A 12,072-nucleotide genomic window follows, 5' to 3' on the forward strand; every position below is an offset into this window, starting at 1 on the left:
CCTGGGCTCAACCAGCTCCTAACACACAGTCATTTATCTTTGAGGAGGCTGAGCAGGCAATCTGCCAGCAGTTTAGAAGGAGCATGTGCAATTTGCCATCATACAAACATACAGTGATGAATTTAGTGCAAACACATTGACTACACTGACGTTTCAGACAGTCATGCATCTACAATATATAGCTGTGTGTGTATAGGGTCAGAGCATTTCACTTAAGAAACAACAAATGTCTGTTTTTTTTTAAGGTACCGTAATCTAATTGTGTTGTCAAATAGTAGTTTTAGAGGACTGTAGCTTCAATAATTGTTAATCCAAATAAAGAAATCATCCCCACTACCACCGTTCTGAAAAGGTAAGTTGACATGAATTAAATGAATGAATTATCTTTGGCAATATCTGAAACTATTTCACAACCTTAACAGGGAACTTAAAGAAACAGACTGTCAAAAGAAAGCAGAATTACCAACAGTCTTCCACAGAATTCTGAAGGCCGAAAGTGCAAGTTCCTGAAAAAAGGGGTGATGTCTGCTGCTAGATTACATATATGTCTTATAAAAACCACTTTGCCAGGTTACTTTTAGAGTGATACAATGCAGGTTAAATGCTAGTTTAATAAGTACCAGGTACAGACTGTTTGGAGTTCAAAGGTTGTCTGACTGCAACATTAGAGATGCTCATCCATTACTGTTATGAAGACTATTAAGCGTCATAAGGCAATTTAAAGACATTTTAAAGAGGACAAAATCAATGTCTCATATGCACCTGGAGCTTCAAAGCCTCCAAAACTCTTGAAATACAACAGGCACCTTGACAACAGCAATGAAAGCCTCAGAGTTACACAAGCACACTTGTGAAGAACAGCTATAAATTCTTTACCATGACAGCATACAAGGCAGGGAGAGAGTGAAGCTGGGATTTGGTACCAGGCACTTGCCTTCCCAAAAGAATGATGCATCATTCGTGCACTGTGGTGAAACACTCCATCAGCCGCTTCCCCTTAGCGTACTATTTTAGAGTATTTATCCTGCTGAATGCAACTTCCCCTTCTGTAACTGCTAGGAGAAGTATGTGACAAACATGTTTTCAAGGAATTTCAACATGGCATGTGAGAATCCCCTAAAAGGCTAATATACTGTGAGTGAACATTAAAAAAGAGAAACACTCCACAGTGTCTTTAACACCAAAATGTTAGTAACCTGACCCCTTATTTTAAAAGTGACCTCCTTCTCTACTTACCCTCTTCACCCTCAATCACCAAAGTGGCCTGCCATTGTAACAATACATGGCCCAGCACGTGCACCCACGGGTCACTGGGTGTATGGAGTTGCCCTCTGACACCGTTTCCAGCACTTGGGTCAGGCCTCCAGTGGTGGTCCACATAGATGGACTGGAGCTGAATCAGATAACCTCTTGCAGGGATCAGGTTTACCTCAGTTAATCAGGGTTAGTCTTCCAGAGAGGGCTTTGATATCTGGAATAGAAAGAATGAGAGATGGAGGAAGTTTTGTTGAGTAATAAAACTTAGGAGGTGAACCTTAAGGAAAATAATACAGTGGTTGTTTCCATATTGAACACCTGCAGCTAAATTTGTTTGCATACTAGTGGAACTCACGAAATGCTTACATGTTAGGGGTGGTGAGATTTGCGGCATCTTGCAGTCATGAGATATTAAGGCTACTGCGCCTTTAACGACATGACCCGGAAGTGTAAGCGGGTCACCGAAACTGCTGCCTTTCTTTTCCGCTCAGAGCTCAGCGGCCGTGGGAGCGTGGATTTCATCATCTAGGCTCACAAAATCATCAAACATGAGCGTACCAGCGTTTATTGATATTACAGAAGAAGACCAGGTACGACCTGCGTTTTTAAAAGCTCGTGTAGCACTGTTTCGTGTACTGATGAGCCGCTCCGCTGTACACGCTCCAACCGGATAACTTAGCATGCTAGCTAGCTAAAAATGCTAACATTTCCTAGCAGCTGACAGGTACATGCTGACTGTTAGCCACCGGCTCAGTATGCATGGCTCCACGTTTTGTGTATTAATGTTATTCGGCGTGTAATTTACACGCGTTATAGGTAACTTTATTGTGAACAATTGGGTATAACTGTATAAACTTCAGTAAATTTGCGGCTAGTTCTGTCGGACATGTCTGTATCCTTGATTCGCTAGCTCCTTAGCCAGATGTCTACATAAACAAAGGCAGCTCTCAGACAAGATTCAAAGCGTTTATTATCATATGCACATCATAAGATAAGGCAATTTAAAGACATTTTAAAGAGGACAGAACCAATGTCTCAAATGCACCTGGAGCTTCAAAGCCTCCAAGAATCTTCTTATGGACTTGTATACAACAGGCACCTTGACAACAGCAGTGAAAGCCTCAGAGTTACACTAGCACACTTGTGAGACACTGTAATAGATACAGTAATAGGACGACTTTATTTAAACACAATTTAAACATTTTTCTTTATTTATTACTATTATTTTATCCTTTATCCTTCCCTGTCTGTCTTATCTTTTTTAATGATACAATAAGTCTGTCTGGCTTTTTAAATCCCCAAATTCATTGTATTCATTTTACAGGCTTCAGAACTGAGAGCCTACATCAAGTCCAAAGGAGCTGATATCTCAGAAGAGAATGCTGAAGGCGGTCTTCATGTAGATTTGGCTCAGATCATTGAGGCGTGTGACGTCTGCCTCAAGGATGATGATAAAGGTACAGTGGACCTTTAAGTCCTTTGACTTATTTTATCAGGTATTAGCACAGGTGGTATTAACCTTTTTATATGGCTCTGTTCAGTTACACATCTCAATAAACTTCTCTACCAGCATGCATGTTACCTGATGTTGAAAACCTGCTCACCTAAATGACAAAATTCACTTGTTAAATGTCATTATTTCCATCTGCTGACTTGTCAAGTGCACCATGAATAAAGCCTGTTCATGCCAAATTTATTGGTATGTATTTATGGTTGTCTTCTCTCTCTCTTTGCAGATGTTGAGAGTGTCATGAACAGCATTGTGTCTCTGCTGTTGATCCTTGAGACAGAAAAGCAGGAAGCTCTCATTGAAAGTCTATGTGAGAAACTGGTGAAGTTCCGTGAAGGAGAGAGACCCTCCCTAAGAATGCAGCTGTGAGTCTAGTATCTTAAAATATTTCAGACTAAGATGTTTAAAAAAAACAAAACTTGATGATTGACTGATTTGTGCTGTTGTGTTGCAGGCTGAGTAACCTTTTCCATGGCATGGATGAGAACACTCCAGTGAGGTACACTGTGTACTGTAGCCTCATCAAGGTGGCTGCCACCTGTAATGCCATTTCCTTCATCCCCACTGACCTTGATCAGGTATGTCTATAATTCCCAAGGAGTAAACTCCTCATGTATGTTTTGTGTATGTCTAGATTGTTTGTACAGCTTACTTACGGTACACTTTTTTTGCCCTAAATCAGGTACGTAAGTGGATTATTGACTGGAACTTGAACACAGAGAAGAAGCACACACTTCTGAGGCTGGTGTATGAAGCATTGGTCGACTGCAAAAAAAGGTAACTACTGGTACATATAGAGTGAATGCATAAAATGCCACAGATTGAAACATTAAATAATACATTTTTTGTTTAATATTTATTGTGCCTTGCTGTATGTAACTTTTGAAGTTCTGATACCTGTAAAATCTGTGAAGGTCCAAGTAAAATGAATCCCGGGGTTCCTCTGAGATGTGTACACATAATGTATTGATTTTTTTTGTCGTCACCTTTTGATGTAGAAAGTCATGTTTATGTAAGAGATTAAGATAGTAAGTAAGATTTTTTAGTAACTCAATATTGTGTTTGACAGTGAGCCTGCAGCAAAAGTGATGGTAGAACTTCTGGGAAGCTACACAGAAGACAATGCATCACAAGCCCGTGTTGATGCCCACAGGTAAACTTATTCAGCATCAGTAATTATTTTACTGTCCCACCCTCACCAACACACACATGTATCTATGTTGCTTCGTCTTTAGATGTATTGTCCGTGCTCTTAAAGACCCCAACACCTTCCTGTTTGACCACCTGCTCACCCTGAAACCTGTACGCTTCCTGGAGGGTGAACTGATCCATGATGTGAGTATTGAAGGATGAGAGAATAGCACGCTATATTAAATAGGATACTACGGTAGATTATAACCTTGGCTGATGAGCAATAGACTATGGACATTACCAGATGAACAGGCATTTTCTAAAGTATTAAATGGATGTGTTAAATTGGTTGATTGGTTTGATCCATTGACGTGTGTCCTTCTTGTCTTTCTCACTTTTTAGCTTCTAACCATCTTTGTTAGTGCAAAACTAGCAGCATATGTGAAGTTTTACCAGAGCAACAAAGACTTCATTGATTCTCTTGGTAAGTGGTCACAACCTGATTGCACCACAGTGCACATTTAAAGAAAACTTCAATAAAGGGTTAATAAATAAGAAAATTACTATTAATTACTTGTGTAATAAGTGTGTTCCAAGAGATTCTGGGAATTTGAGAATTTTCTGTCCTGGGTTAGTGTTTCACACACACTCCTGTACTTTGTCGACATAGTGTAGGAATGTGTGTGTCAGCAGTGTTTTCTCTTCCCTCTACTGACGGTGGATGTGCAATTAAAGACTTGTGTAGGATGGACTGTCAAAACAGACAATGCAGAGAGTGATGTTTGTGTTAATGAGTAGATTCCCTGTCTGCATGCTTCTGAATGTAGAAATGATTATCACAGGGGGAAACTCCCCGAGTCAGGAGTAATTGACTGTGACCGTTTTGTGCTTAATGATCCCTGTGTGTTGCTTTCCAGGGCTGTCTCACGAGCAAAACATGGCCAAGATGCGACTGCTGACATTCATGGGCATGGCAGTGGAATTCAAGGAGATTTCCTTTGACACCATGCAACAAGAACTACAGATTGGTCCTGATGACGTTGAGGCTTTTGTCATTGATGGTACAAACACTATACTTTTATCTGCTTATAACCTCAACACAGGCAGCAGTGAAAATGAAAGTGACTGAGCTACAAAAACAGTTTTACAGTATATACAGGAAATCCCAATCATATGTTTTAGACACAAACAAATTAAGTTTAGAAAAAAGGTTATATGGCCAGCTTAATGTGTGTCCATTGTGCATGACAGGAAAGCATATTAAATCTAATCACTGTGATGTTGCTGGTTTGGTATTTTATCAGAGAAGTTTCTTCTTGCCTTTCTGGCCCTTATTGCCTTCTGTACTTTTGCTTTGCAGCTGTTCGGACCAAAATGGTGTACTGCAAAATTGACCAGACACAGCGAAAGGTTGTTGTGAGGTAAGTTCCCAGTTTTTTAAATACATTGTGTGTTTTGTGTAATAATTTTAGAACTACTACACTAAGTGGTTATCAATGCTGCTGCAATCCCAGTAAGTGGGCCTGTCACTGGTGTTGTATTTGCTAATGCAGCCTTCATTATATTCAACATATTATTATTAATAAAAGTTTCTTTGCGATTACTGTAACATTGCTGACGTGTTAGTGGGATTTGCAGCCTTTATGCAGCCTTTATTGTGTTATTCAAAGGCCTGACTTATCTTTTTATCAACTTTACACTCTTGCTTTTCTCTCTCCACACAATCAGCCACAGCACACACCGCACCTTTGGCAAGCAGCAGTGGCAGCAACTGTACGACAGCCTCAGCTCCTGGAAGGCCAACCTAGTAACCGTCAAGACGAGTCTGCAAGCTCTGTCACCTTCTGCCTAATTCCACCTCAACCTAATATTTCTGAAGTGTTTAACCCTTGATTCTTTCTCCAGATTCCCAAACTAAAGTGGTCAGCTTTTATATTCATCCAATAAAGAAAGGTGAAGATAACCGTGATTGCTTTTTTTTTACTGGATTATTAAAACATGCTTGGGTTATTTTTATAAATGAGTAATGGAATTAGAACAATTTGCATTCATAGGAAATGCAGATGGAACTGTACCATTAATGGATAATAATATAATACACAATTAATCTTTTTGAAACACTTTTTTTCTTTTTTTCTTTTTTACAAATCTATACAATGACTTTAATGGGGGCCTAGTCTCTATCGGCTCTTAACATCTGGTTTGGGTTAGAGGATGGCGTGCCAGTATATTAGATGAGCTGTGAATTGGGGTGAGAAACAGCCTGAAACAGGAGGGTCACTTGTCTGGGAACACATGAGAGGTGACAACGGTAATGTGAACTTTAGATGACCCTGTCTGTGAGGTCAGAGCTGCATTACCTTAGCATCAACACTTGTAGCATCAGCTGACTCACAATCAGTAAAAACATGAAACTCTCCACTGGATTAATGGATAGAACTTCGTGGCAGTCAGCATGACTCACTGTCTTCTGAGAAGTGGAAAAAAACAAGGACTTATTTCACATTGACTTTGTTTATTAATGTAAATGTCTTAAACAGTGATGTGGTTTAAGGCTCTACTTCACAGCTTTAGGATGTAGAATCTAATGATATATGGACCAGCATTAGGAGTAAAAGGGGTCTGTTGGAGTTGTCTCCCTCTGGGACTGATGAAATCAGCACAAACTGACAAAGTGCAGAGTACTGACAACGCACTCTGTGAATCCCCACCCCCACTGCTGATCCACAGTGCTCATACTTTGACAATTATAAAGTTTCATCTATTTACTTTTTGGGAGGAACTTCTACAGAGAGTCTTGATCTGATTATTTAGCAGTATGAATATTTTAGAAGCCCAGCTTCTAAAATATTTATCCTAAAATTAAATGAGCATTAGAGGAACACATTTATTGCTGTAGTGTTTCTTCCTGTCATACTAGAGGTCTGCTAAGGCTCAGCACTCAGTTCTGTCTGGTTGCCCACAGGGAGCTGCATCTCCAGCTCTTATCAGAGAGGGTAAATCACGAAACACATTCTCAGGAGCACAACCTCATCACAGCCACCCGCAAGGTGGAGCACTCAGCAGATAGAAACTAATATGACCACAGCTTAACAGAATGCGTGCAAATCCTTGTATCTAAATGTCTGTCTTAGCATAATGCTTATATTGTTGCTGTGAGAAGTTGCTTCCAAGCTACTCTAGGCACTGATTCCTCTGTCTACCTCTCTGTTTTATTTTGCTGGTTTTAAGCAGGAGCTTAGGGGATGGCCTTTAATGTGAGACGTCTCAGATGTAAAGGCTGTGGTTGGTCTATCTAGTGAAAGCAGCATGACCTCTTCTTATCTTACTCAGATAGAGACAGTTCTGAATTGCTCAGTGATGAAAAGCAAATGACTTTATATTTCCATTGGGAGCTTTGAACTGTTTAACTAGCCCCCTGTTAGTACAAAACCAAGCTGATAAACAGTGGAGTTTTACTAGAAGACTGAAACATATATTTTACTACCACACAATTAGATCTTGTGGTTGATTTATATTTTTTATGAAAACTTTATCAGTTTCTTGTGTGTTCTTAGGTGAAAAGCATAACTTGTCACTTTTGGAACGGGCCTGACACCTCTTTTGAAATCCCTGGATTAACATGCTGCAACTCTTTTCAAAGAGTAGAATAGTAACTATAAGTGACAGTCCCCTGCCAATGTTAGCTCTGTATGTGGAAAAAAAAACTATTCTCAAGCAGTGAGAAACCCTGTTTAAGCTATATTATCTGACATCACACACTACATAGGGTCTGGAATTTATCATTTCTTCATACCGAAGTTCCTCTGGGTAAATCTGGGTATGTCTGACAGTATCCAGAGATGAAGCCAAGTGCACAAGAGCCCTTCAATTAGCACCATCCAGTAGACTGCAAGATAATGTTGAGTTGCATCCTATCTCAGCTTTACATAAACACTGACCAAAAGGCCCAGAGGCTGTGAGACACAAACACTTTTATGACAGATGGTTTGCCAAAGCATTAGAAATCATCTGCAGTGCTAATGTAATGCTGCATGTTTTAAAAAATGTTTGGAAAAGTTAGATTAGGTGTATTTTATCAGAGAAGCTTATAATCTGTAACAAGGACTCCAGATCCCATTACACAATGTTTTCCCATACAAGGCCTGTGTGCACTACTGAGAGATGTTATGAGACAAGGTTTAGTGTTTAAAAGAGACCTGAACCAGAGAGCCCTAAAGAAAGTATTGTGTTACATCAATAATTTGCACCACCCATTAGAATTAAAGATATATTGTAAACATAAGGGAGACACTAAACTGTAGGTTAGATGTTCAAGCACAAGTTATACATTAGTTCCCTAAAAAGATCACAGAGTTACACAAATCCTTAAATCACAGGTCAGTTTGCACATCAGAGTTTAGAGCCTAGATAGAAATGTGGATCGTGATGTTAGTGCCTGACATCTTTGAATGACTAGGCCCACACAGTTTAGCTCATTTTATCCTGTAATAATTTGTTTTCTGGATATTAAAGTGACAACTTTATGACTCACAAGTGTTTCATACCCAGCTCAGACTTATTGTGAAATAGGTTTATCATTAAGCTTCGCTTGGGATCAAGAGTAAAACGCCTAAAAATTATTTATAGAGGAAGTATCGGACTTATTAGTCACAGGTCACGTGTGATCCTGCGCCTTCTCTTTCCTGCTTTTAGCTGCCATCTAGCGTTCACTTAGAATCGATCGAGTACTCCAGGTACACCTGATCCATTGGTCGAGTCTGCGCAGGTAGTTCAGGAGCAGCTGAAACTACGTAAACACAACTTTGTTTTAGCTGGCAGCTTTAATTGACTCGGAGACGACTCAAATCTTTGAAACCCAACTGTTTTACCTACGAACGATGAGCCGTGTCAGAGGGTCTCAAAGAATATCGGCAAACACAACTGTTGTTTGTGACTTTCGCTGAGTTTCGACAGATTCATAGATCTTCGTCGAGGCCGCGGACACACACCTGCCGCTCCTTCTGGTAGATTTCACTTTGCTGGCGCTGGACTCTGCCCTTTATAATGGTCGTCGTTCATCGTAGGTAATGTAAAATACAGGAATCTGGTGCTGCTTGGTTACAGAAAGGTGTATGTGCCGTAGAGTAGACCGGAGAAGGTGTTAAATACAGTCCGTGCTGATGCGCGCATGTGCAGCATGAACCTGATGTTTCGTCTGTTCATACTCCTTCATCTGCTGACCTGTGGAGAGCTGGCCTGCGTTAGAAGTTTACTCTCCGACAATGAAGAAGCACAAGGCCAAGAAGGTGAGATGTTTCGATTAAGGACTTTCTTAATGAACAAACTTTAACGCATCTGTCTAAGGTTACCGTTTGGATTCGCTCTCAGTGTTTGTAGATGAAGGGGAAGCAAATTCGTTCCTGGGTCGCCATCTGCTGTTCAACCGGTTTGATTTCGAGATTTTTGTTCCTGGGAATCTGGAGAGGGAGTGCTATGAGGAGGTCTGCAATTACGAGGAAGCAAGGGAGGTCTTTGAAAACGTCCCAGCTACAGTTAAGTGATGCTGTTCAGTGTATAAAAAAGAAGAGGCTCTACTGTAAAGTTCTTCAAACTCACTGCCTGTTTTGTTGTTTTTTGCTTTGCAGAATGATTTTTGGAAGAAATACACTGCAGGTAAGAGGCAGTGCACAATAATCTGTCATCCAGTCTATTGACAAGAGCATGCATGTGTTGTTGAGATACTGTACATACCCTACAGACATATGGTGCTTCTAAAACCTGTTTCACCACTTTTTTAACCACTCACACTTTGAAAGTGCGTAGAAGCCCGAGGAGTTGCCCAAATTCCATTCACTGTCATTTGTTTTGCAGCAGTGATGGATGTTTTCTGTTTTGATCCAATCACATAATGTCTGAGTCCAAGCCCAGTTCCTCTGTAAAACCCCTGCAACAGTACCATAGGAAATGCACACACAGCTGTGACATTCACATGCTCATTTTTGTGTAGTACAATACAGTGCTATCATGAGACAAGTTTGACACTGTCCAGTCACTCTTTGGTTTGCAATGATCCACAGAAAAGGACAACCGCCCGGCACGAGTTGATGTCACATCTCTTCTGGTGGGGCTCATCGCGGCTGGAGTGGCCACTGTTATCATCTGCCTGCTGGTCTGGTATTTCTGTCAAGGCAAATGCAAAAAGGACTTCAGCCGTGCAAGGTGAGTGAGGGGGACAACATTTAGTACATTATGTACACTTATTAGAACTACAGCAGCCCTGAGTGGAAACAGGAATACTCTGGCACTGTAGATTGTTTTTTTATCAACTCCAATTTTGACTGTATATTTCTTCTGTCAACAACGTATCTAAATTATTCTGCATACTTTTTAGATTAATAAGTTTGTTAATAATGGAATTATTACGCAGACATTTGATCATAAACAGAAACATTGTGTTTTTATTTACATGAAGAGTTTAACTATGTTCATGCAATAGCAGCTATGCAAGAGACGGCTCAGTCTACCCCCATAATACCAGTTAACGTTCTGTACATACAACCTTAAAGAAATAAAACTTAAAACATGAATGTACTGAGTGGGTCATAAGTGATTGACATGTATAAATTCCTTTCACAGTTCAATCCGGGTGCGATCGAGAAGAAGTAATGCTTCTCTGATAATACGACGGCTGGAGGAGGTCTCCCTACAGCCAGTGCTTCCCCCGCCTGTCCCATCAGTGGATGAAATAGATCCCCCAGGGCTGCCTTCTTACGAGCAGGCCGTTGCAAATATTGGACAGCATGACGCCCCACCTCCTCCCTATCCCGGGTAAATTACATACACATTAGCATTATCTGTTATTATCACTGACAGACAAATACTTATTTTATACTATATGTTTTCAGCTCACGACCTGGAAGTGTTCGGCGGTAGTGTCTTCAAGGGCAAGAAGTGTGTATCTTAGTTGGTGTTAACCAGAAAATTAACAGCTACAATCTAAACTGTACTGTTATACATTAAGTTTTCTTTCATCACAAGATTAGTTAGAAGAATTAGAAGTAGTCTCTATGCCTTTATGTCCTCCATCAATAAATCCCAATATGGCTCTTTTTTTCTATTTAAACAAATATCTGTATTTTTCAGATACCTTTTTGCTGGATGATCTTAATAATCTTATATAATTATTAAATTCTCCCTTTGCCAACTTGTGAGTGCCTACAAGTGTCTGTAATGGTTCTCAGGTCTGATTATGCCTTATATTTTAACTCTTATGCTGAATAGGTTGCAGTTAATTTTACCTAGTTTGCTCATTGTCGGTTGAATATAAATGAAGGATCCGTTCTGTGATGTCAGCTATAAGCTCCTGGAATACTTTGGGTGCCAAGTTGCTTTAGATACACTTTACACTACTAGGCTTGAAGGCAATATGTGGATGATGTTTCAGTACACAGTAAGTATTAATCGTAATTTCAAGCAGGCAGGCTGATTTTTTTTTTTATTTTGTCACATGACTTCCTGTCTTCTTTAGAAAAAATAAACATGACCAGCGACGCTGCTTTCATTTGGCTGATGGCTGAAATATTGCCTAAAGGGAAAAGATGGCTGTTTTGATGCACTGGTCTTCCGGCTTGCTTTGTTATGATTCACTGTGTAATTTTTTTTATTATCATCTTTTATTTTTGTAACAATGTACAGATTATTTCATGAGACTTTATAATGTTCAAAAAAATATATTTTACCAGCTAACCAGAATGTTCTTATAATATGTGAAGTCATTATTTTACGTTCAGCGTAGTGTGATTCATTATTTAATGTGCTATAAATAGATGGAGGCAGAGACTTTACAGAAGCAGTTTTACACCATGCGTATTAATGCAGAGGACTATTTTACAAGAGGATATTTCAACACAAATGCAACACAGTTTGTCCAAAATGTCACCCACTTGACTGTAACTAATTCTGATTATGGTAGATAACTGTAAATTACTGTGTAATCCCTACATGGTTACACAGACTCAGAGGAGGGGGTTAATATTGATGGAGCTGTTTTGACGCAGAACTACAAAAATCTGTAATTGTTTTAAATAAAATTGATATTTTAATAGTTTTCTCTGATTTGTGTGTGGTTTTATATGAGTGAAAGTTGAGAGCATTTAGAAATGTAGTTTTAAAGGGACAATGCTGAAACATCT

General features: G+C 39.6%; 2 protein-coding genes across 2 annotated transcripts; both read left to right on the forward strand.

Annotated features, from left to right (window-relative positions):
* The first annotated feature begins 1,710 nt into the window (after nucleotides 1-1,710).
* Nucleotides 1,711-5,867, forward strand: eif3m (eukaryotic translation initiation factor 3, subunit M). Its single transcript, XM_028401665.1, has 11 exons — nucleotides 1,711-1,847; nucleotides 2,582-2,714; nucleotides 2,994-3,132; nucleotides 3,222-3,345; nucleotides 3,450-3,544; nucleotides 3,837-3,920; nucleotides 4,003-4,102; nucleotides 4,301-4,382; nucleotides 4,816-4,959; nucleotides 5,259-5,319; nucleotides 5,627-5,867. The coding sequence occupies exons 1-11, from the start codon at nucleotides 1,806-1,808 to the stop codon at nucleotides 5,748-5,750; spliced, it is 1,128 nt and encodes a 375-aa protein (XP_028257466.1). The 5' UTR covers nucleotides 1,711-1,805; the 3' UTR covers nucleotides 5,751-5,867.
* A 2,769-nt stretch (nucleotides 5,868-8,636) lies between these two features.
* On the forward strand, nucleotides 8,637-11,987 carry prrg4 (proline rich Gla (G-carboxyglutamic acid) 4 (transmembrane)). Its single transcript, XM_028401248.1, has 6 exons — nucleotides 8,637-9,186; nucleotides 9,269-9,432; nucleotides 9,526-9,553; nucleotides 9,958-10,099; nucleotides 10,517-10,708; nucleotides 10,786-11,987. Exons 1-6 carry the CDS (start codon nucleotides 9,069-9,071, stop codon nucleotides 10,811-10,813), a joined length of 672 nt encoding a protein of 223 aa, XP_028257049.1. The 5' UTR covers nucleotides 8,637-9,068; the 3' UTR covers nucleotides 10,814-11,987.
* Nucleotides 11,988-12,072: the final 85 nt, after the last annotated feature.

Source organism: Parambassis ranga, chromosome 3, assembly GCF_900634625.1.
Source record: "Parambassis ranga chromosome 3, fParRan2.1, whole genome shotgun sequence".
NCBI classification, from domain to species: domain Eukaryota; kingdom Metazoa; phylum Chordata; class Actinopteri; family Ambassidae; genus Parambassis; species Parambassis ranga.

Bases quoted from the DNA above. Each gene is read 5' to 3' on its own strand.
- prrg4 (XM_028401248.1), top strand. From the start codon at position 9,069: ATGTGCAGCATGAACCTGATGTTTCGTCTGTTCATACTCCTTCATCTG. The intron at 9,433-9,525 runs GTTAAGTGATGC...TTTGCTTTGCAG, and splicing joins TTGAAAACGTCCCAGCTACA to AATGATTTTTGGAAGAAATA. The intron at 9,554-9,957 runs GTAAGAGGCAGT...AATGATCCACAG, and splicing joins TTGGAAGAAATACACTGCAG to AAAAGGACAACCGCCCGGCA.
- eif3m (XM_028401665.1), top strand. From the start codon at position 1,806: ATGAGCGTACCAGCGTTTATTGATATTACAGAAGAAGACCAG. The intron at 4,103-4,300 runs GTGAGTATTGAA...CTCACTTTTTAG, and splicing joins AGGGTGAACTGATCCATGAT to CTTCTAACCATCTTTGTTAG. The intron at 4,383-4,815 runs GTAAGTGGTCAC...GTTGCTTTCCAG, and splicing joins AGACTTCATTGATTCTCTTG to GGCTGTCTCACGAGCAAAAC.